The following is a 26201-nucleotide window of genomic DNA, read 5'->3' as shown; positions in this document are numbered from 1 at the left end:
AGGTCTTTTTAGAGGATTTTGTTGAAAGGTTGGTAAGTTAGGCAGGATTTCTCTTCTGGTGGACTTACAAAAAAATGAAGACACTTTAAGTCAAGAAGAAGCTTTAAACCCTGTTAAATTCCTTTCATTTATATTTCATAAGTAATATCATTTGTACCTATTCAGTTATGAATAGATTGTGAATTACAGGGATTTTGTTATTCTTTTGTTTACGTGTTATGCTATGTAAGTAGGATTGTAAGTGATGTTCTTTCCAGTTTATTGCTGGCAATAATCTTACTTGTCTGAGGATGTTCGTGGAAGAATCTTGGTTCCCACCTCACGCCTTTTGGTCAGTGTTTGCATTCCTTCTGTATAACCTTTACAAAACTCTGTATAAATTCTGTAAAATTTTTTTCTTCATACTCTTCACATTCTTTGCATTTTGCTGATGATGTGGAATTCAACTGAAAACCAAAATGCAATAGTAAAGCAGGATACTGATCTATTTGTTCTGACAGAAACCTAACCCTTGCTTGTTGAATATCTCCAATGCAGTCAATGTCTACAGAAAGCATTGCTGGAGGCTTGCACAGTATTTATGATCTGTGCAGCTCCTGCCTTGCTTTCTGAGTAGGATCAGCTTTCAAGGATGCAGCACTTCAGTGAGTGATGCAAGTGGCTGTCCCTTTGGAAATTAGGATACTTTTTTGTATGTGTCTGAGCATACCTTACTTTAGATACTGAAGTTACAAACTGTTATTTATACATACATATTCAAACACCCTGACATATGTATGCATGCATGCACAGTCAAAAATACTTGCTTTGATGGGAATCCTGAAAGTGTTTTTCTTAACACTAAATTCTGCTTTTTCATTGTTGTATATATAGCTTTTTCATAGTTACATGTACAGGTTACTGGATCCCATTTGCTTTCATCTGTACCTTCCCACCTTTTTTTATAACAAAAGAGGTGTTTATGCTACTGAAGAAACTCTTGTGACTTCCCTTTTTTCCACAAACTGTTGGTGTTACTTACCCTGTTTTTTTCTAAGCTTGCATTTCCGTTTTTCCATATGTTCAATACATCCTGTGTTTTACTACAATTTTTGATAAGACATTCTTGAAGAATCACTTTTGTCTCTAAGAAAAAGCATCTCATTACAGGTTCTTGGCATTCTGTCTGAAAAAAATGAAGTTGTAATAGTTTTACAATTAAAAAGGAATAAGTGAATATAAGATACAATTTACCACAAAGTGGCTGATTTTTATTTACTGGATATCTCTTCTTACTATTCGAATACTTTTAAATATCTACAAAGATTGGCTGTGAGAGCTAACAACATAGAGGCCAGCCAGTTTGTTACGATGAGGTGAAATGTAGTATCTTGGTGAAGAAGATAGGAAAATAAATAACTAAGATAGGAATTTGGGATAGAATTAAATGTAGTGCAGTTAAATTGGTATTATTCTTACTAGTTTTAGCACTTTAATACAGAGGTTCAAGGATGTGTTCAAGCCAGGTTGGATGGGGCTTTGAGCAACCTGGCCTAGTGGAAGGTGTCCCTGCCCATGGCAGGGGGATTGGAACTAGATGATCTTTAAGGTCCCTTCCAACCCAAACAATTCTGTGATTCCATGATATGAGTTCAGAATAGGTAGGAGAGAAGAGAAAGTAGAAAATACCTGTATTTCACAAATTAAAGATAAAGAAGCAGAGGTACTAATTTCTCCAACAAGTCGAAAATAAAGCCAAGAATAGATCCCAGGTTGTTTCACTTTCACACTTTCCTTGTGTGAATGTTTATGTTGTCAGGAAGGCAATGTCTCAGAAGCAGGCTACTACCACAGCAATGAATCCAGCTGATTCCACCAAGGCTATACAAAGGTGACTGCTAGGAGTGGGGTATTGGCTGGATTCAGTTTCTTGGTGGGATGCATGTGTGTCCCATGGAGTGCAAATTGAGCTCCACAGCAACAGATTATGAAAAAGTCTCTTCAAGAATGAATTTATGGAAACTGCATTTAAGATTGTAATATTTTACATAGGTTTCGATGATTGTATTAAGACTTGTATTGACAAATTAAAATAATTAATCCTTTGCAGGATAAGTTATAGCGTGCATCTATTAGAAATCTAAATCCTTGAGAGTACCTAGGTGTTTGCTGCTAAGCTAAGGAATGGTAAAAGCAGAGGTAGATGCTGACAGTTATTCTCCGTATTCCACTTCTCCAATATTTTATTCCATTAGTCCATGGTGCTTGGGAAGTATTTTCTTTGTCACTTTTTCCCCCCCTCAAATTACAAACTAATACCAACATTATTTTAGCAGTGTTTGCTTTGGTAAGATCATTTTGAATCATCCCTTTTAATTGATTAATTTTAATAGCAGGTGATTCAGTAAGAATAATTTATACCTGCATACATAATTTATCATAAGTATTTTAACTAATAGAACTGTTCCTTCCAAGACAAATTATTTCATTTCTGAAACTTATCTTAAATTAAACCAAGGCTGCCTTAGGAGAAAGTAGCTAGTAAAGAAATGAAGCTACCATATTAGACCAATTGTGGTCAAATTTTAAGTTTACTTACATCCTCATCTGTGTTTGCAGTATATAAACTGACATCAATGTCCTAAAAGAAAACAAGAGTTAGAATTATGAACATTAACTAAGAGATTTAGAGATAATAAAGCTAATTCTGCAAGACCTGGATTAGCTCCAAGTTCAAAGGCTCAATCCATCCAGGTACTGGGAGCCAACAAGTCAGAGAATCTTAAAGTCACCTAGTAACCTGCAGGATGGGCTTCGCATCTGATGAGGAGGACTCATCAGAATAAAGTCCCACAATACTTTCTCCAAAGGAGCTAATTCCCAAACCCACTGCCCCTTTTCTTAGGAAAAGTGAGGAAGAAAACAATACTTAATTCTAGAGTCTGCTGTATTTGGTCAACTCGAATTCCCTTTAACCTTCTATTCCTTTGCTTCCAGCCATGAAACAGCATTGTGCAAACATGATCCCTTTTCCTGCTCCCTGTCACTGACACTTGTTAGCCGAGTACAGTGCTAAATATTTAATTATGTCTGCTCCTATGATTATATGAACTTACTTTGGATGTCTTGATCTGCTCCAGATCTTTCAGAACTTCTGCCCACTTGCAATGACCTGCTGCTGTCTTTGGTACATAAGCACTAGAACAGAAGAAAACCAGTGACCTTCAGGCTAAACAGTAGGTATACACAACGTTTATGTTGAAAGACAGAGTCCAAGATTCTTAAGATACTATAGATACATTGTTTACGTGTATATATACGTATGGTAAATGTGTGGGGCAAGTGTATTTGACAAATTATAAAATCATATAAATACTTGCAATCTATACTTCAGTCACGCACTGTATAAACAGTCAATGTGTTTTTTAAAAAGGCCAGTTTTATAGAATGTAATGCAAACGAAAGGTTCAACCACTTAATGTAAAATACCTACAATTCTTTTGAAGTATACCAAAAAATCACAAATTTCAAAGTCTCTTATACTGAAAATTACCCCCTGCTACTATGGAATTTCTGCCTTAAGACCTGTAGAAATATTATTTGTCATTTTAAATGTAATTTTTTGTGAACAGGAAAGCTTCCTTCTGCTATGGATAAGATTTTGCTCAAAGTGAACCACTAAATGGTAGAAGGCAGATTTCCTTCTCCTTGGAAGATTTTTGGAACATGAATTGCAGTTTTAATGTATCACCAGTTGGATCCTTAATTTGCATGCCTTTCAGTACTGCTGTACTATAAATTATATGCAACCATGTAGGGAAAGACGGAACAATTGTTTAAACAAGTTGTTAAAACCAGCTTTGGGAAGCTGTCTTAAAACAAGCAGTTGTTAAACATTTACGTCTTAACCAAAGGCTCAAAAATTACAAGATTTTTGGGAAAGGAAAAAAGGAGGTTTATAACAAGAATCAGAGGACACTTACCATGTTCTTGCCAGAGAGGGAGAGAGAGAGAAAAACGTCACACCTTAGCAAAGAGATTTGACTGAAGGGGCACAAGGAGAAAACAAGTGGTACATGTAGGCCCTAGAAGCAGAGCCAGTTTTCTAAGATGGGAAACTGGAGTAAGAATGGAGGGAGGCATCTCATACATAATTCAACATACATATTTAAAAGTGCTCACATGTGGTGATTTTTTTAATTGCAAGGACATATGGCAATTGATGGAGGTCTTTAAATGCAACAATTCCAACAACTTGAGGGTTATCACAGAGATTAGCGCCAACATGCATTCTTGACCAGACTGAGTCTAGTCAAAGACAGAATAAAATAAGAGACCGTGGCCTGTGAAGCAGTGGGGGACTGCATATCATGGCAGGAAAGGATCCACGCCCTAAAGCGACTGGAGGCAAGAAACAGCTGTAATAGTAAAAATAAATTATTTGTATCGTAATGTAATGTAATTAACATCGACTTTGTAGTTACCATAGGAAGAAGATGATTAGTCTCATCTCATTCTTTAAAAGGGAAAAGAAATGGCTGTTCAGAAGATGCAGCTGATATTGCAGACAAATACTTTTCAGGTGCGTTTTCTGAAAGACACAACCAAGACAATAGCTTGTCACAATCTGATTTCACAGAATTTTGCTTTAGTACGGACTTAATTAACCAATTTGACAGGACATCAAATCAAGACAAGACTACCTGTTGTGTGTAGATTGAAAGACTAACTGATTTGCAGCTTGCAGAAATACAGAATCGCTTTACAAAACAGTTGGTAGAAAATCAGACCCTGAAGATACACTGCAAAAATCTGAACTCCTCCTGGTGTCCTGCTTTATTTATCTGTTCATACTGCAGACTGCATTTTAATGCAAGGACAATATTAAAGAACTTTTGTTTTCCGTCCTGGACATCTTTCCCCTGGCTACCTTTTGCCACCCAAATTCTATGAATTACAATTAAAACATTACCTACAGTATTGTGGTTGCATATGTATGAAACTCTGCATCAAACATATGAAATGCTGTAGTTATGTGTATAGATCTTAAATATAATCTTAGATATAATATATATTTTTACTTCTTACATAGTGTATGTACATCTAACACTGGCAAGTGATGCATTTAAGAATTCTGTCAGTGGAGTCTGGCGACTGGAAATAATGAGGAGGTATGAGCTGTGCATTCACCATCAGCAAATGTTTCACTGTGCACAGCCTGGGAACCTTTGTTCCAAAGCCACAAGCCCTTTGATTTAACTTGATACTGTTTCTTCGCAGAGACAGGTTAATTATCTGCAACTGTGCTTTCGATCCAAGATTTTATTTCTTATCATACGTGCAAAACTTTTATATTAACTGACTCAAACGACGTTTCTTTAGCAGAGGTTTATTTACATACTAACTTGCAAGTGAATATTGAAAAATGGACCATAGAATATAATAAAACAAGAGCTAGCGCTGTGCAGTGGTAAAAATATCAAAATGTGACATCAATCCATACATTGTCAGGTTTGCAGGTAGCTTGCTGAAAGCCACCTTATTAAAGCATCTACTGGCAAAGCCGGGAGAGTAATACTTACTTTTCAGAAGTCCCCTGTCAGACATGTATTTGTAACAAATATTTGTTACAAATACATTGAAATTATTTTGTTTCCAAAACCTACAGATATAGCTGAAGTAGCATAATAACCTAATCACTACGTAAATTTCCACACTCAATAATGGAAAGCAGTGCCAGACCCTTTTATCACCTGTGTGTGTCCAAAACCTGTCAAATAAGAAGTATGTAAATGAATGATAAATAATATAAGTTACAGTAAGGCCAGAGCAAGTAATATCACATCCATCTTCTGAACTATCCCTGTATGGAACATGCCATGTTATTGTTACCCAAAATATGTCTAAAAACAAGGCTCAACCTGTTACTGTTTCCACAACAAATGGAAGTTGAATGTATGTGAGTATTAAGAGCAAAGTATAAAGTTTATATAAATATATATTTCTGAAACATACAAGAATGTAATGGAAAAGAAATACTAACTGCTTGGCTATGGTCAAAAGAGCTAAATCATTTTGTTATAGTGTGACAGAAAGACTGTAACCTTTCCATAGTTAATACTGTTAGATCTGAAATTAGTTGTGGTGTTGGTTTTGGTTATTTTTGGGGGTTTTATAAATGTGCATACTAACTGTTTTGATTTGATTTGCCAATCATTAAAATCCTATTTTGTTTCTGGGCTTTTTTTTTTTTTTTTTTTTAAATATTTAGTTGAATTTCAAAAATAGCCTTACGGGGAAACTCAAAGTACATTTAAAGAAATTTAAAATCTCATTTTTTGGATACAGCTGAAGAAAATGTGTTTTAATCCCACGTTTAAATTTTTTAAGACATGTTTTAGCAAAATTATTTAAAGTTTATTAGAAAATTTTTACAGTAAGTAAACATTGTGATCATTTTATAAGCCAGTTATTATCAAATGAGATGAGGTGGCTACAAATTACAATATGAAAGACTTATGTTGGGTCCATAAGCACTTACCAACTTTGTGTTTCATAATTAGTATTACAGAGCCTTAAAAAGCTGATTTGAGAGGGAGTTCCAGTTCCAGTCCGAATGCATTGTCAAATCTATGCTGTAGAACAAAGTTTTCAAGGTGAGGAAAATAATACATTATAGTACCTAATGAACAATGGGCCAAGGTTATCATTAGTTTGTCATTTGTCTCCTTTTTTTAATAATTGTTCACTGTGATGACAATGGTACACTAGTGTTCTTAATAATTAACAGAGTTCTTGATCTTTGGTTTTCTTAAATATGGTAGGTAACTATTTTATTGTAATGAAATAGTCATTGCTGATTTAAAATAAAAGCTTAGCTTTAAGAAGTAATAGAGAATTCGTACTGATTATAAAATATATTAAAAATATACTACATGCATACTCTAAAGGCTATTCCATTCGTTTATAGAGAAAGAGGTTCTTAACATCCAGTAGATCAACTAATAAATTCCTTTCAACAATTCAGGGCCATTTTCTATTTTAATTTCTTAATTATTCATTCAAACTATTATTCAACAACATAAGGAATGTTAGCTCACTTACATGCTTTGACAAATTATTCTTCTACCTTGAACACACATAGTTGTAATGTAAAAATTTTCTTTGGCTAATGTCAGTTTTTCATTTCTTACTCTGTTTAATCATTAACCAATTCCTCTCTGTCTTCATTATATCCCTGATACTTACCCTTGTTTTATGGAACCATGAACTTTGGACAAAGGAGCAGCTCATATTTAAATACATACATGTTTTCATCTGTAGCTTGTGTCCTGATAACCTGCAACTCTAGGTTAAGGATTAAAACCTTTGTAAGTGAGTATGTGTTATTCCAAAATACAACTGAGAGTTATGATATATACAATGATCTGTTTGGAAAAGGATGGAAAAGGAATGCTGTTTTTTTATAATGAAGTTAAAATGAAGCACTTTAAGAGCAGTTAGCACTGAGTAAAATCTATTTTCTCTTTAAAGCAGTACTGTTTTCTCTTTAAAGCAGCAGACATGTAAGCAAATGACAAAACTTTTCTTTAGCAAGGCAGAAACAGTTGCTGATTTTGCTGTTTTGTCTGTCACAGAAACCATAAGTTAGTCAAAAGAAAATATTTACAGCTTTTCACAATATTTAAGTTATATGTGAAGGAAAGTCCTGAATGCTAAAATTATGTGTCTTTGCCTATATACCATATATCTAAATTTCTTAAGATTTGCTTATAAATTTCTCAGTGAATCCTTGAGATGTGCTATTCATAACTAAGAAAGTCAGCTCCTGTGCAAGTTGGTGTTATCTACAAAGGTCCGCTATTTTTTGTTGCTTATTTTGAACTGTATTTTTATTCTTAGTTAGAAAATTTAGATCCTGAACCTACAAGTTCTTGACCACCTCTTGTTTATGTGTGCATATGCTTTCAATACTGTTCTTCCATCTAAAACAGCTCTTTCTGTCATTGATAAGTAAGTAGACAGCAGTCTTTTCTCAGCCTCCATTTGTGAGACTACTATACTCGATCAGGTTGGGATGGTAGCTAGTATGGTGCTATGTTTTGTATTTGTGACCAAAACAGTGTTGATAACTCACCAATGTTTTAGCTATTGCTGAACTGTGCTTGCAAGGCCACCTCTTTTTCTCACTCTGCTCTCCCCTACCACACCCAGCAAGTGGGATGGACGTGCACAAGAGGTCAAGAGGCAACATGGCCAGGACAGCTGACCCAAACTGAGCAAAGAGATACATCATATCATATAATGCCATATTCAGCATTATAAAGAGCAGGGGACAGTTTTTCAAAGGTTCCTTGGAGGCTGGCTGGGCATTGGTCTGCTGGTGGGAAGTGGTGAGTGAGTGTTTTGCATTACTTGGGGTTTTTTTCCTTTTTTTCTTTACTTATTAAACTGTCTTTATCTCAGTCCCTGAGTTTTTCTCACTTTTACCCTTCCAGTTCTCAGTTCTCTCTCCTGTCTGGCTGGGGCAGGGAGTGAGCAAGTAACTGGGTAGCAGCTTAGCTGCCAGCCAGGGCCAACACACTACAACTTACACAGTGCAATCTCTTGAAGACACTTGCCTCCATTTCTGTGATCTTCCTAGCAATCTGCTTCATTGTTCTTGAAAACAAGTGACCAGAAGCATACAATATACTGAGATCTAATGAGAGATTTAGAAACTGGTGCTAATATTTTCACCTTCCATGGGAAATAGGCTAGTGCCAGTGTTTTCTTCGTGACTGTATCACACTGATACGTTCCCCCGTATGGAACTTATGTCAAGTTCTTTCAGAATCCTGGAATGTCTGAAGAATCTGTCACTGTCTGCACACACACCCCACCCCGCCCAAGCCCAAACAAATATATCAGTCTAACCTGCTTAATTTTTAGTTACTTTCCATTTTTCACTAACTTACTGACCTCTAGTACATAGCTTTTTTCTTGATCAGTCCTTTCTCCCTTCGCCTCTGGGCCTTCTGGCTAGTCTCAGTGGTGCTGATAGGTGTCACTAGTCCTTCCATTCCCTCCTCCTCAGTCTGTTCTCTCTTGTAACAACCTGTATTCCATTTTTGTTCATCCTTGGTGTCGTGGTTTAACCCCAGCTGGCAACTAAGCACCACACAGCAGCTCACTCACTCCCCCCTGGTGGGATGGGGGAAAGAATCGGAAGAGTAAAAATGAGAAAACTTGTGGGTTGTGATAAAGATAGTTTAGTAGGTAAAGCAAAAGCTGCACACGCAAGCAGAAAAATCAAGGAATTCATTCACCACTTCCCATCAGCAGGCAGGTGTTCAGCCATCTCCAGGAAAGCAGGGCTCCATCATGTGTAACAGTTACTTGGGAGGACAAGCACCATACCTCTGAACATCCCTTCCTTTCGTCTTCTTCCCCCAGCTTTATATACGGAGCATGACATCATATGGTATGGAATATCCCTTTGGTCATGTGGGGTCAGCTGTCCCGGCTGTGTCCCCTCCCAACTCCTTGTGCACCCCCAGCTTACTCGTTGGTGGAGTGATGCGAGAAGCAGAAAAGGCCTTGACTGTGTGTAAGCACTGCTCAGCAGTAACAAAAACATCTTTGTATTATCAACACTGTTTTCAGCACATATCCAAAACATAGCCTCACAGTAGGTTCTATGAAGAAAATTAACTTCATCCCAGCCAAAACCAGCACACTTGGCTGCTTGGTTTCCCTCTCCTTTTTGTGTGTATGATGTGTTGCTCTTCTCTTACTTGTTGCCACTTAATGTTTTGTTTCTGCCCATTTCTCGTCTTCATTCTCTAGTGCAATAGACCTCTTCTTGCACTTTATCCTATTTTAGTCAGTCTCTACTTCTGCCCTGTTCTACAGATATGTGTCCTTAACGCTTTCTCTGTGACTTCTTGTGCAACAAAGGGCTGTAAACCCTCTCTTCTTTCCCCTGTTACTGCTGCAAGCTTCCCTCTGAAATTGTACCATCACCTCCAGCTCTCTACTCCTTGGATGTTTTATTTCAGATCCATATTCAAGTACTGTCAACATCATGCAAAGCTGAGCTCTACACCTATTGATTTACACTGTTTCTGCAATTCTTATCCTTCAGTGTCTCCTTTGCCACAATAATTATAGCCTCCTTTGGAGAACTCGCTTCTTCCCCAACAAAATCTCATCCTGTGGCTCTTGTTCTGCTGTCCTCTGTTTGTTGGCTCCACTAATTAGTTGTTCTGTCCTCTTGTGCTAGGGCAATCCCTTTCAAGGGGGCAAAGCGCCAAGTAGCTGCACAACTAGAGTGCTGTATCTATTTAAGTTTGTGTATTGTGCATAATATTTGAGCTCCTTCTCCATGCTCAGAAGCATAGAGAGCATTTTTAATGTCAGAACCTATAAGATTGAGAAGAAAATCAGATGTTTTTCACATTTGTATCCTAGTCTTGTAAAAAAGAAGCTTTTTTTTTTAAGATTTTTTTTTCAGAAGAGAAGCCATGGAGAGTAAAGATTTCATAAACTAATAGAAGTGACTAAAAAAGGAATGGAGCCCATAAAGAAAGCAATACTTCTGAACTAGATAGATGTTTCCATATTGAGCCCTTAAATAAGTAATTCTGAAATCAAATTTTCATGGGACATGAGTGAGTTTTAGAGGAAAGACATGTTCTTAGTGCCTTGTTACAGAGCAAATGCTGGAAAACACTGCAAGTCAAAGGAGCAGACTCACTGAAGGCTCTTTCATTCCTAAGTTCGTCTAGACAGTTTAAAGCGAACGATCAAAGGGAAACAAACAAACAAAAACCAACCCTGAATATGAATTAGTATCAGAATGTATTTATTCTGATGGGATAGAATTCAGAGATAAAAACAGATAACCACATTAATGTACTCTGAGACAATAAGAAACTCTGTAACAGATGCTACCTATAGGTGCAGCCCTCTAAACACACCTTGAGAGTAATTTCATTTGTGTTTTACCAATATCAACAGAAAGTAGTATTTTCCTGTGAAGGGATCTAGTATCCTTTCCTAGTTTCTACAGACTAGTCCCATCTATCGAAGAAGCATATTTTACAGCTCTAGTAAGTTCTGTTCCAAACAGCATTTGATGCAGCAACCATTAAAAAGTTGCTTCTTTGCTATGTTGGTGCCTGAATCCATTATGATTCCACAGCCATTTTAGCTCCTCTTCTCCCTTCTGACCCATCTTTGCATAGAAGCCTAGGAAATCAGCTGTCAAGCTCCACCAGGTGTTACCAGCGGCTCTCCTCCTCAAGGTTTGAAGGCAAAGAGCAAGCTTTCCATGTTTCTGTCTAGCCTGTACTGATCCAGAAAGGAATTCAGTGGAATTACTTAGTGTTAAACTGAATCACATGCTTGAATGCTTGTCTGTATGAGAGCCAAAATATACCTTAGATTGTTAGGTCTTCAAGCCTTTACTTCACAAAGTTCAAGTGCTTTCTTAGAAGTTTTGTATTTAGCTAGACTTAGGCAGGCTAAAGCATTTTTGCAGTTGCCATTTTAAAATTGGGCATTCTTTAAATATTAATCGTATTTGATTACTTCCCTTTCGCCCCTTTTCCCCTTAAGAAATGTTGCTTTCCTTGGTTTTATTGTATAGTGGTGACTCTCCTGTGGAGTACTATTCTACCTAGTTTATTCTGCTTGTATGTGAGTAGTGTTGACCTTCAAAAGAGTATTCTCAGTAATCAGCATGGCAGGAGACTCTTTCAGTTTAATCACTTATGCGTTTATGTGTTCCTGGTTTGCTTAAATACTTGTTGATTTGCTTTTGACAGTCATCCAGTAGGGCTTCCTTCTCCTATATGCTCTTGCTAACTGGCATTTATGCCAGAAAGTAAAGTTTAAAATGCCTATTTGAAAATTGTGCCAAAAGGTCACAGAGTCATTGCTATTCCACTCAATACCTTAAACATCAGAATTTGAAATGTAAGAAGTTACATATTTCCTTTGACCTTTTTTTGCAAAACATCCTTGAGGCCTGGGGCTCATACCATTGCCTTATGGAGGTGTGTCCTATACTTGGCTATAGGCTTGAGAGGAAGTTTGTCCTTGATGCAAAGAATGATTTTATACCTTTCCAAAGAACCTTACAGCCACAGTAGCAGTGAAACCCAATAGAAGTGCTGCAGTTATTTAGGGATAAATATTACTAATTGAATATAAGTATGAATATTATAAATTAAGAGCTTTCCTTTTAGCCTGTCTGCTTTCACTAATTTGTCAGTCGCAGCCTCAGAACAATGTGTACTCCATAACCACAGGCCTCTTCCATCAATAGCTCTGCTTGAAATAGGGGTGCCAGCTCCCTATTTACATGGTTGAGAGACCAGGACATCAAACATGTTGCTGACTCTGTAGGTTAGACTTAGCCCTTGCCTGTCAATTCTCTCATAAGCATTTTTTGCCAGCTGGCAAAATCCAGCCAGAAAAGAAAGCTCATACATGCTTCTTTCTTTTTACATCCTTCCATGTAATGTCAGTCTTTTCAAGCTATCAGTCACTTACTAAATTATGAAGGATCAACTTAATGTTGTACTGATGCAAGCATATACGACATTAAGGCTAGGTTTGCTTGACAAACACTGTGATTGATAAATAGAGAAGCCCCAAGTTTTGGTAGTGGCAAAATTAATGCGTTAATGGCATAGTCAGTAAAGGAAAGAGGAAGCACACAGCAAAGAACTCAGTTGTAGGGCACAGATGGTTAAGTTTGACCTTTTATCCCCAAACAAGCCCCCTCGGGATGCAAAAATTAGTGAAGAGGTTTTTCAGAGTGTACTCTCCCAGAGTAGTAAGCAGCTGAATCACAGGAGATTTGAAATGTAAAGGACATTAATAAAACACAAAAAAGAAGAGCTAGAAGTAGGCAGCGCTGAAGTTTGTTTAGCAAAGTGTGTCCTGATCTATATATCCTGTTAGGCACTCCCTGTAAATATTATTTGTGACGTTTTTATGCCATGGCAACAAATACCTAACAAGGAACAAAAATACAATTAGGGATACAATTTTTGTGTGTTTAGGGGTAGGATGTTAACGTCTAAAACAGTGCCAAACACAAAAATTGAAACAGTAAAAAATACAAAGGATGTCATACTGATGCATAAAAGTTGGAAATCCTGAGACCGCAAAATAGTTACCACAGGAGCAACTGCTGGACAAATAATATCTCAGTCTTAGCAAAATACTCAGCTCAGAGAATAATATCATATGCTAATAAAGATCTGTAACACACTTGTAATAGATGGAAGACTAGAAATAGCAAATGCAGTTCTCAAAATGGTAAAGGCAGTATTTTCAGAGCTTTTTTAAAAAAGGAAAATTATAATCTATGACCCTCTCTTCCAGCAATACTTTACTGGAATTTACTGGACCCTGAAGTAAACAAGCAGGATGTAGTTTGAACTACTCTACCTTTTCTTGTGCTTTTATTCTTCTTTAAAGAGCAGAATGAAATCCTAATGTGTGTCAATTGCCATAGCTTTACTGAAACCAATGAAGTTATTTCCATTTCCAGAGTTGTTGAGAATTTGACCAAAATGTTAAGCTGGGAAAAACGGATTTATTGAACAACCAGGAAGGCAGCACACAAACTTCCAAAAGAAATGTTGTAAACAGATCAATAGGCAGAAAAAAATTAGTATCAAGGTTCAAAGAAAGAAGAATAAATATCTCCACTATAGATTTGTTTCATATTTCTGCATAGGAAAGGCAACCAAATTTGGAAAGGATATTATTTCTGCTTTATATTACTCTAAATGTCTTAACAACGCAGGAAGGCTTACAGCAACTGAACAATCATCCTTAGTTCCTTGCCTTAGGATATCAGGAATAGATTATTGGAAAAGCTCTAGTGTGTGCTATAGAAGCCTCCCTCTTTCATGTAATTTTGAATGTGTTTTTGTGGAATGTAACAAATTATGAGATTGCACACTGAACCGCTGTTTCTATATGTATGCAAGTGGTAAGTGCAGTACAGTAGTTGTCATTATTTGAGGTTTCTTCAGTTTGTATGGGTGATGGTTTTCCTTCATTTCTTGGCAGCCAAACCCAGAATGTATAGAGGAATGGAAGAAGTTGTGTGTGTGCAAACTAATGAGAGATGAAGCAATACTAAATTATATTAAGTTGGTTTCTGTATCGTAGCTCTTAAAAAAGAATAAATGGTAGTCATAGTTCTTAACAGTGCAGCACACCACTCATCCAGAAAACTTCAAATTTTCTTTCAGACAGGGTAAGATGAGTCTACTAGGGAGTACATTCATTAAGACAAATGTGGTTTTGAAAAGATTGAAAGTAGTACTTCAGAGAGATGTAAAAGCAGTTGTATGTAAAATAATCGGCAATACTGCAAAGCACAAATAAATCCCTGGGTGCCTTTATATTATAAAGCTGTGTGGAACAGTATTATTGAAGAGGAGTAAACTCCTGGATAAAATTACAGGTCGGCACTGTGGGATTGCTTACTTCATTGATTTAAATACAACATGTTAGGCCAAAAGCAACTCACTGTGTTGACAGTAATTAAGTGGTGATAAATGTTTCTGATATGCTTGTACAAGACACAAGATAAACTGTAAGAGATTACATATACATTGTAAGTTTAACCCATGGCCACATTTCAAAAAGTCCATCAATTCTATTAAATTAATACATATTTATACAGAATTATGATTAGTCTTCTAAGTAAAAAAAATATTTTGGGAGATAATGTAGCCTGCCAGAAAAATTAATACTACTTAGAAATTGGAAAGTGCACATCTTCAGATCAACATCAATCAATCAATCAAAAAAAATTAGTCTCATTTTCAAAACAGACTGCTTTCAGCAGCTGCCACTGAAATAAGTTCTTGATTCAGCTGTAGGTAACTGGTTTAGTTAAATGTGCCATACCCACCTTGTGGGAAGGCATAAGAGGAGGATAAGCTAAACATAATATTTCCCCATGGTCTTTTTTCAAGCAAGTTTTTTCATCACTTTTGAATGGCAAAGATAGAAATTATTTCTATGTTATTCTAAGCAAAGGCTGACACAGTGTGTGTTCACAATCATAGTCTCTCTTTTTTTTAAAAAAAAAAAAAAGAGTAAATTACCGAAGATATGTGTGTCATCCTGTTTGTCTGAACAATACTCGGTTTGCTGAAGGCAATATAGCCCTGCTGTCTTCTATAGAATTTTCTTTGCTCTCCCACCAGGACTGCTTACTGCTTGCTTGCCACCAAAGGAAGGTACTATTTGTCCTAAATGGACGTACAACACTGCAAACTGACTGATTTACTTTGTTGTCATTCTAAGAATAGCTAACAAAGTTTGGTTTTGGCAGATACTCACCCAAATGCCATGTAAGGTCCACATGGTTGGTAAAGCTAGAATCAAATTTAGAAGTTACTAAAAATATGGCCATTCACATACAGCACCTTCTGGTCTTAAAGCCAAAATAGGTATCATGCATACTGCACATAGGAGAGACACATGGCAGAATGCAACTGAAATGAAAGCAGTAAGGAAAATTCACATGAATTATCACAGCTGAGTCCCAAGCTGCCATTTGGCTTCAGAAACTTCCCTGACTAAACGTTTGAAGATCTTAAGACTTAGCTTTATACTGTAGTCTTATGATTGCATTCTCTGTGACTCATGCTCTTAAATCCCTGGGCATTTCAGTGCGGGACCTCAAGAGGCCAAGGAACCAGCTGACTCTGTCCATGTAAGCATTCCTCTTTGGTTTTTTTGAAAACTTAACTGGTAGCGTGGGGTGCCTATTTCCACATGGGAACAAAATCAGTTCCTAGTGCCTTCTCCATAAGATATGCAAACTGCATAATCAGCATAGCAGAGAGTATGGTTGAAATGTGTATGCTGAAGAATTTTACACTTTCCTTCCCTAAAATCAGGAACTTCTACATTTCTAACTGGGCTCACTGATTTTTGCTCCAACTCTCTTCTTCAGAAGTTGAACTTCGGAACTACTGAACTAGATTACTCCTCCTGAGAACACACACCTAGAAGTTTTCAACACTCCGCAAGAACAGGTCCAGCACCATTTCAGTCCCAGAAAACAAAACTTTCTTCCTAATTTTTTTCAAAATTTTACATCTGTTTGATTTTTTCCAAAGCGTATTATCCATTCCTGCCATCCTGCAGTACCCTTGCTGTATGCCATCTCAGAAAGTCTTTCCTGCAAACTGATTAGGCCAGATTTAATACTATTATTTATTTTACACTTGGATATTGAACCTGTAGGTTGGTGTGTCTGCTCTTTTCCCACTGGGTTTTCTACCTTTTGCTTTCAGAGCCTGACAGACATGACTGATCTTTGTCTTAGACCTGTATAGGCAGCCAGTAGCAGTTTTGCATCAGAGTAGCCATGCAGGAGTCGTCTTGTTGAAAACCTGTTTTATGTTAAAGCTTCTTTACACAGCTTCTGTACACTCAAAGGCCTGCAGAAAATCCTGTTGTAAGAAGTACGTCACACATAAAGACTCTTCATGAACCCTGCTGGTCTCCAGGTAGCATGTACCCTATGGGTAAGTTGTAATAGGCAGATGAGAAAGGGTTATAGTCCTTACAGGTTAAAAATTAGGTACACATCCCTGGTATGAATTAGACAAGTACATCAAGTTTGGGAATAGCGGAGCTGACTGTAAGCAAAAGTCCTGATGTCTCCAACTGCAGCTAGCTGTGAATGCCAAGGGAAGAGTATATTTATACCTCCCTGGTATATCCTCCAATATCCAGCAAATAGATTTAGGGCTAGTGTTTTCAAGTTTGTAACTTCTCTAGCCTTTTTTCCCTGCTGTTCATCAGCATAGATAAATATTTGCTTTTTAATGGATTTTTTTAGACTTTTATGTAGCAGTTTCTCCTACATAATTTTCTTTTCGCCTTACATTTCAAATTTTGACAGACAATGTTAAATTCTAAACTTAAGATAGGATGGTAAGTTATTTTAAAATGCAAAATGTTACATTAATGAGGCCTCTTCATAATGTAATTTTCTAGAGTACTGCTTTTACAAGCATGTATAACCTAAGGGAACATATCTTTCATGTTTTAGATCAGCTTGAGTTTTCTAAAAGTCATAGTGTCACCACCTTGAGTAAAGTACATACTATTTTCAGACATTACAGTGGAACAACTGCTGGTATTTAGCCTTTTGCCAAAAACAAGTATGTAATTTCTTTGTGGTTTTGATCTATTTATTTTTGTTTCAGTTCACCAGGCACTGTGAGAACATTTTTATCATTTGCAATAGCTATTGCAAAACTGAGCAACCTAATTGAAAAAGAGAAAACAAACTTTCTTCTCTCTTAGTTACAAGCTAAGAATAAAAAAAATGCATGGAAGGGCTATCATTTACTAATTCTAAATACCTGGAACAATGTACCATACTTTCAAGATCACTTTTGACACTAAGGCAGGCACATACAGAATTCTTCACAGCCCAGAGCAAAGTTGCATCCCATACATCCAAGCTTGTGGTCAGCTGAAGGGATGATAAATACCAGTTTATTCTATTGGTTTCAGTAAGTGTAAGGCATTTATATTACTCAAATGCCTAGCATATTTTTTCCAAAGGTGCTTCCCTGTCCTTTAGAAAATCTGAGGGATACTGAGCAAAAAGAACAACCTATTACTTTGAGAATGCTCCTTTTTTTTTCTATGTCAGAAATAGTTTAGCTACCTATATTTAACTCGTACAAGACAAGATTCAAATATTCTTTGAGCATGTTACTTCAATTCTCATTTCTTTGGAATGAAGACTGACAAAAGTTGTAAGCAAATTGCAAAACAAACTAGCAAGCAAAAAGAAGTCATCATTCACAATCTTACAGGATAAAACCATTGTAACAGTTAAGAATGTGAGTATATAACTTAAAAATTTGCTTAAGAAATATGGCATATTGTGGGTTTTTTCTGGTTAGAAATACTAAGTAGTATGTTTAACATAAAGGTTTCTTTCATTTGCAAAAAATTTTGGTGGTTATGTGCATTAAAGAAAATGACCCTTTTTTAGAAAATAATTTAAGTATAAACAAAGAAATATTAAGATCTATGATCTAAATGAAGGGAGTTTTTGTTTGCTGATACTTAAGTCAGGATAAAGCAGATGTTTTAAATTACTTTGAGATAAATCAGTCTGTCCCACTTCTTGGATGCTACCATACCTTCGATATGGTATGAGCACTGAGTTGTTAGGAAAGGTACTGGCAAAAACCTTCAGATCCTAGAAAGCACAGAGAGTTACTACTAGCCCTCTGTCTTGTTGCATCCACTTTATTGTTGAAAAGTCACTTTTACTAATAAGTAGTAATACAGAGCTTGAGTTGGCCTTCTCAACATTTCTACATCAGTTCACTTTCAACTCTGTATCTTACTCAGAATGGTAGTTAAATTATCTATTAGTTTCTTGTTAAAAATTGTCACATATGCACAGCACATAAATTTGCATTATTGTCAAGTAATTCATCTTTAGCTGGATGAAAACTACTAGAAAACTACTTTGTCCTCGCTATGACCCATGTAACTTAAAATTGCACACAGTTTAAAATGAGACCTGAAATATTCATGTGTCATTTAAATTATGCAAAGTAATCTACAGGAATCCATAAAATCTTATAAATCTGAGAGATATTTTCAGTTATATGAGGGCACGACGGGGGAGTGTCCTTTATATATATTAAAAAAAAAAAGACAGAAAAAAGAAGGAATTGTTTCAAAAGTAGAACATGAGAAAAGTTTCACAAAGATTCCCTTGGAAAAAAAGTCTTATAGATACTTGAAGAGTGAATGTACCAGTAGCGTACATGGTCTAGAAACTACTGTTGTATTACCATACATTTATAATATACTCACGTACAGTTAGATAACCCCTAACCAAGATAACAAATTTTAGTAGCGTAGATTGTTTTGAGTTCATTGCACAAGTCACATGTTTTTTAGCATGGAATAATAGGACAGAGTAGGAAAGCCAGTAAACCTGCCTGGATTATAGGTATCCAACTGCTGAAGATTGTTTTCTCAAAGCTTAGGATAAATTTGAATACTATAGAGGAGAGCTACAGCTTGTGTTCTGATCAGCTAGAGAGAATGCAAATAGTAACAGCAGGTACCTGTAACAGAATTCAGAATTTTCAACTGGGTTGATGCCCATGGGGAATTCAGAGCCAGTGCATCATAGCTCTTCACTAGGATTTCCCTATGTTCTGTCTAGCTCCCAGCTTCTTGCTTCTGCCTGGTAAAGAAATGAAAGCAAATGGATTGATTTTAAACTACTGGCTCCTACAGGGAGAAATGATGGCATCATCCAAGGAATGCATATAAAATCCATGTCTGTGGTGATGACCCAACTGTTTTACATTCCCAATACATTTTTGACTAATCAAGGTAAGCGTCCATTCAGTTAGAGAATAGATGTGGTAGAAAGCACATTCACACCAGAACACAGGGTAGTTTCTGCCTATGAAGATCACCTTTTAGCTTCTGGTGCTATTTTCACATTTCCCAGCACAACCAAAGTTGTGGTGCTGAACAAAACAGAAGGTCCCTGTCATCCTCAAGCTGCTCATCAGAAGTATTCTATACAAAATTACATCATAACAACTTACAGAGACAACGTAGATGTTTCAAGAATACTCCACTTGAAACAGACAAAAATCATGTAAATACAGCAACTTGACATATGTTTTCCTTCAAAAATAACAAATTCCTCTCCTGATCCAAGGTGCCTTGTCCCACAGCTGAGCTCTGAGGCATTTTCTTATAGAGAGCTCACTATTGAGAACAGTTCTCAATTCTCGTCTTTCTCCCTCCGGTCTTTGTCAGCTCCAGTTTGCACATCACTCTTCCTCCAGCACATGTGCATACATTGTGTTTCTGGCTGGAGGAATAAGCTAATCCCCCTCACAAATCAGGATTGTGAGGGCAGATACTTGTCATGTCTCGTCATTCAGGAGTACTAGGCCACAAATGCTTCATCACATCCTGAAAAACTTTACGTTGAAAAATTCCAGCCTTTATGAAAGGGTGGGGATATTCCTGAGATCAAGTTGTTAATGCAGATGTCTTCCAAAATCAGGCCAAATTTAGTATCTTCACTGTATTTTCTTCAAGTTTTACCATACATATTAAATAAGGGTGTGTTCTGTGATAAGCTTTTGTTTCAGCTTTTACAGAAAATGAATGCTAGACTGACTCACCAAAGTCTTTTTTTTAATCTCAAAGTTATCCTACACAAAGTCTTCATAAAGGTACATGTGTCTTACTCTGAAATAGAGTCTTCCGTTATGATATTTGTTAACTCTTGTATATTTGACTTCTGTTTTTAGAAAGGGTGAATGCAATAACATTTAAACTAAGGAATTTAGCAGAAATCAAACCAATGACTTTAATTCATGCACTGATCAAAGTACAGTAGCTTAATGCATACCTTTACTAATCTAAAGCCGTGCAGTTTTTATAGAGGTATGAGATCTATTTGGATGTTTTCTAGCAGTGCTTTGGATCTGGTATGAACTTTTTTCAGTGGTCATATTCTGACCAGTTTCTGTATATCAGAAACTCAGTAGTATATGAATGGTTTTGAAGGTTTCTGGAAAAAAAAGAATGTGCCCATTCCTCCTAACCATTTCTGATGTGATGTGGCAGATGTACATTCTTCTAAATTTCCTACCTGCTTTTAGTTGTCCTCCATGGGTCTGCAGGAGCTAAGCAGAAGTGAGCAAAGCCAAGCACAGGAGATCAAAATCAATGGAAAAAAAAATAGCAGAAAGCTTCAGCAGTTTTCCCAAAGCTGTATGTTTTTACTGTAATCTCCTAATGGTGTGGATTTCTCAATTAATAGCATATTCATACTCCTTTTGTTTTACAATTGCAGAGGATACTGATTAATATTCAATCAGAGGATAAGCTCGGTTAAAGGATACTTATCGAGTCATTTCCAAATTGTGGTTAAAATTTCACTAATACACAGCCAACTCTGTGTGTCTGGTTTTTTGTCTTTTTGAAGTGGAGTGAATTTTATAAATTCATTTTAATAATATTATATACTCCTTAGTTACTTGAATATTAGTGTGATTACTATCAGGAAAAGATAATAGCTTCGCTGAAACAAACTGATTGTATTTGCCTCTGTTTCAACTCATTTTTAGGAAAAAAGTGGGGATACCACCTGCATTTTTTAAAGACTGAATTTTTTTTGAGAACTCATACTTTATGTTAACGATATACTACTTTTTGTCTAATGGTGGCAACTGAAAATATTTGCTAAGACAGAACCTAGTGTGCTATACTCTAAACTATGTAAACCTGTAATTAAGGCTAATGTTTTCCAAAAGAGATTACGAAACACCTCAACAAGTCAGACAAAATGCAAAAAGGGAGAAGTTGTTATCTCATTTTTATTGATGGAGAGCTGAGACACAATAATATTGCTTTAATGACTGCTGGTCACGCATAGAATTTGTGGAGATTTCAGAAAATGAACTGAATTCTCCTGAATGACAGTGTGGATTTTCAGGTGAACAAGCATCCTGCTCCTTAGAAACTACATTAGTTTCTCCTCTGGGCTCACACCGTGGAATTGTTCTTGAGAGATCTGCTACTAAACAAAGCACTTTGCAGTTAAAAACTGAGTGACACCTAGGCCAGGTTTCAACAGTCATGAGACACTGCATTGCACACTTTATTATGCAGTATCATAGTACTAATACCACAGACTAGAATAGGCTTCTGGGAGTCCAGTTCCTAGTTCCAAGACAAAACCAAACGCTGACCTTTTTTTTCCTTTTTAGGAGCGCTTTGCCTAGTACCTAACATTTTTAGAGAAGGTTCTTCAACATTCTTAGGGAACTATTTGTGTCATAACACATACAACAATCGTATATCACAGTTTAATCTCTTGCAGTAACAGCATGGGGACTCTTGCTTCTTAAAATGGAAAAGGTCATAGTTTACTACTAACCCCTAGCTCTCCACTTTGATTAGGACATATCAAACACCAAGACTGGAGATGAGTAGATTACATCAGTTATGTGGATACCAAAATCTTGGGTTACAAAATTTTGCAATGCATGGATGACGGATGGATTTGCACAGTTTGGATTGCCAAGCTACATTAAGACCATTAGGACCCCTGTCTGCACAGCTCTTCAGGTCTCGCAGTCCATCTGCATAATATTCCACAGCTCACGCGTTTACTACAGCCCACTACCCTGTCCCTGATCCAGTCACCAGACAAAATTGATAGGAGGGAGGATCTCAAGAAGTTGCAGAATGACCAAAAAGTTTTCTGGTGGGAAGTAGAAAAGGAGTTCACAACGATGAGGCTAATTAGTAACGTATAGACAGCATCTGCATCAAGTGCCTGAAAAACTTTCCTTATTTGACAAAATACCAGCAAAAACAGTGGAGGGGACTTCTGCAGTGTCTGGGAAGCAGAACTGCTGAGACTTTTGTTGTTCATGTAATTTAATCCCTCCTGCCAGCTGAGCACAGAATCGAGGTAGTCTGCAAGGAAGCGAGAGGTTGAAGAGTTTTATGTAGCTGTTCCTTTAAAAAAAAAATGTTCTGATGCTGCATTAAACCTTTGTAAAATATAAATGTTTTTTACCAGAAAACAAAAGCCACCAACAATGCAAACCTTACACCACAAAATTCAGCCTGTAAGAATAAATATCTCAAACTTCATTGAATGTAACATGGCAGATGGAGTGGGCACGTCTGCATGTGGTGAAACCATGGGTTTGAGTTAGTCTATGCTACTATAAACATAGTATCTCTGCTGCCGTTGACATATGCACAGAAAGGCAAGTAGCAGAAAAAGAGGTGGAGTTGTCAGTGGTTCATCGTCCTGCAGCCTGAGTGGGGGAGAAGCGCATGGTTGTTCTCAGCATGTAATTAATTTTCGGCTGTAGGGCTTTTCTGGACAGGAGTTTTAATTGGAATATTCTCCAGCAGGACCAACCATTTCTGCAGTTACTCCAGCAGCTGTTTCTGGATGTTCCTGTGTTTCTCAGTAAAGTCTTCTGATAATTTTCTGGGCCTCTTCCTTTTTTCATTTCTCCTTTCTGTTGTCTGATCCCTCTTCAGGATACAATAATTGAATTGATCTTACTCTACAGGCATGGATGGTGAGCAAAGCAGGTAAGAAAAGGAATATTAATCTTTGTGTAGGCATTTGTATGTTGTTCTGAAATGGAAAATGATCCTCTCTATGGAAGAGACTTTGTTATCCTCACTCAGGATCTAGGGAACAGAATATCATAGAATCATTGAATAGTTTGCGTTGGAAGGGACCTTTAAAGGTCATCTAGTCCAACCTGCTTGCAATGAGCAGAGACATCTTCAACTGCCCCGAGCCCCATGTACCATGACCTTGAATGTTTCCCGGGATGTAATATATAAATACTACATCCATTTTTCCCTGGCAACAATGATGAAAGTTGTATTTTTCATCAGGTTTGGAAAGTCTGTTCCATGGTTTTCCCCTTAGTTCCTGCCACCGTCTGGAAAACTTGGAGAAAGAGCGCATCTTCATTCAATGGTGAAACAATGATGAAAGTTGTATTTTTCATCAGGTTTGGAAAGTCTGTTCCATGGTTTTCCCCTTAGTTCCTGCCACCATCTGGAAAACTTGGAGAAAGAACGCATCTTCATTCAGCTTTGCAGAAAAGGCCTGATTCAGTTGGCTGAAGGACCGGAGATGTTTGAGCAAGGACAGTGGCTGAAGGACTGGAGATGTTGGAGTGAGGACAGAACAAGGCAAGTCTGCAGCCTACCCTAATGCGGAAGGAAAGCTGTAACTTAGAGGCATGTCTCCAACAGGCAACTTTTTCAGAAAGAAAGTAGAAGAACACTCCCCTGGATTGCTTTTGCTTTTGCTTTTCTTAGAAGTTTCTCACATAGTGAGCATGTGCACCTTATTATAGCCTATCTCACTTTCAAAGATGAAATAATTAAAAACTTCTTATGCAGTAATTCATAGAAATGCCCATTGAAGTTGCACCCGAATTGCCATGCTCACCTCTGGTTTCTTTCTTTTTAGGAATTTGATACATTCTAACTCTTATGCTGAAGTGTTATATGGTTGATGTTTGTCTTAAAAATAACTTTGAGGGGGAGTAAGGGGAGTAAGGGAATATGCCTAGAGCTTTCATTCGCCCAGCAACCTTGGTAGGCTTACAGTACAGTAAGTTTACAGTTTACAACTGGCTAGATGATTACAAAGGTGTAACAAAATACTGCATATGAAAATTCATTCAAACGTGAGTATGAATTAGTTAATAAAAGCATTGAAATTGTGTTTCCATTATAGACCTAAAGTTGATTGTGTTAAAAAAAAAAATATGCTTAATGTATTGATGGTGGAAAGGGAGACAGGAGAGAACAGTGGAAACTGAAAAGGCTGCGCTCTCAATTGCATTGTATTGTCCTTCACAGAACTGCATATCCGGAAAACCAGAAGTTGTGTGCAGTGAGTTTTATTCCTTCAGTAGATAAATAGGCCTAACACTTACTTTAAACTGACACAGAGTTTCATTGCCTCAACTGACTAAGGAACAGGCATTTTAACACCTTTCAGAGAAAAGAAAAGAAATTAACAACAAAGACTGGGGACGATTTATTTCATTTTCATGAATGAGTGAATGAATTACATGTACTGGTGATATTTCAGTGATATTTTTAAAAGTAAATTTTGGTATAATTAGAATGCAAGGAAAATATTAAGATAAAGTCAGTGCATGTGTAACTCTGCAAACATACCTGACAATACATTTTAATGAAATGACTAAACCACTTCCTTTTCTCTGAAAGACACGGAAAATTTTAAAAAACAAAATTTTCCTCAGGTCCCCTGATGTAAGTAAGCAGGGGAATCCTCTAATCACAGCCCTTGAACTTTCAACTTCAGCTGGAATCAGCTAACATGTAATTTAATCTAAACTTGTAGCGTCAAATCTTATGGTAAACTCTTATGGTAAACTATTGTAGAAACTTTAAAGAGAACGAAAAATTCTGCTTGTACTAGTAGCTTAGAATCAGTGAAGCAAGACACTGGGTGAAGTGTACATCTCCCCCTTTTCTTTACTTTGTTCTCATTTTTATGTTAATGTACCTGTTCATACTAAAGATTAATGTCAGGAATAAACTCTTACTCAGCAAGTTTCTTAACAACAACCTTTTACAGCGCTCTTAAAAGCATCACACAGCCCACAGGCTAGCACTGTTCAGTGCATGCAGAAGGACCCTTGGGTACACTAAGGATTAGTAATTATTTGTAAGCCTGCAGATTAGTATTTTCTTTGACTGCTTCCCCATCAAGTTCCCAAGGACCAGCTACTCTCTTCTGACTTTTTGATTATGGCATCTTTTTTTCTAGCATATAGAGATAACTCATAGAAGAGTGGCCAACAGACAGAGAATCATTTACTCGAAGTCATTTTGGTAATGGAAGGCTGATCTGATTTTTGGAAAACAGACTGTGAACCTTGGTTCATAAATTTCTGGTAATGTTGTCACTACCTGTCTGTTCTGCAGTGAGTGATACCTCTTTAAGCTGATCTCTGGAAACTGTTCTGAAACTTCTAACATTATCAGAATATTCTTAGTTAACTTTTGTGCAGTAGTTTCTAAGATAGTATTTTATATAAATAATCTGTTAAAAATAAGCGAGAAGATAGCTCAACTACAAAAGCATCATTCAGTTCAAATCTTTATTGATCACTAAAGATTTAAAGGAAAAAAATCTTTACAAAACTATTACAGAGTACACAATAATATATTCTCAGTGGATGGAATATGCTCAGCTTTTTTCCTCATAGTAGACTATTCTACCATGATTTACTGTTTTCAACTTACGTACACTTTTTTTTTCTTTTAACAGGCACAACACACATGTTAATGGCTGTATGTTACATCTGGTTTTAGACACTAAGCCCTGTTGAGAAAGGTGATGTAATTTTATTTGTACCTTCATAGCTACATCATTCACTGTGTATAAACATGAGAAATAGCATAAAATTATTAACTTAAGAGGTGATAAAGTAACAGCATAATGCCAGATGAATAAACTTGCATATAACTTTAAAAGGGGTAGTGGTACAGTGGTATTTAAAAATGTTCACTGGCTTTGGAAGTAAACAGAATTGCTTCCAGAAGACATGAGACTTTGTTTAAGTTATCATGAAGGA

At 36.7% G+C, this 26201-nt stretch overlaps 1 protein-coding gene across 1 annotated transcript in view; it reads right to left on the bottom strand.

Annotated features, from left to right (window-relative positions):
* Positions 1 to 332: 332 nt before the first annotated feature.
* IL15 (interleukin 15) overlaps positions 333 to 26201 on the bottom strand; it is a gene marked incomplete at both ends in the record, with an annotated part of 28257 nt that continues 2388 nt past the window's right edge. Inside the window, 5 exons of the mRNA XM_081999606.1 lie at positions 333 to 446; positions 1022 to 1165; positions 2579 to 2620; positions 3096 to 3177; positions 4464 to 4570. Of these exons, the coding sequence (XP_081855732.1) occupies positions 333 to 446; positions 1022 to 1165; positions 2579 to 2620; positions 3096 to 3177; positions 4464 to 4570 (489 nt within the window). The remainder of the gene's footprint in view (positions 447 to 1021; positions 1166 to 2578; positions 2621 to 3095; positions 3178 to 4463; positions 4571 to 26201) is intronic.

Source organism: Phaethon aethereus, assembly GCF_964289735.1.
Source record: "Phaethon aethereus genome assembly, chromosome: 4".
Classification (NCBI taxonomy): Eukaryota; Metazoa; Chordata; class Aves; order Phaethontiformes; family Phaethontidae; genus Phaethon; species Phaethon aethereus.
Note: the sequence above shows the minus strand (reverse complement) of the source record. Positions and strands in the feature narration are given on the sequence as shown.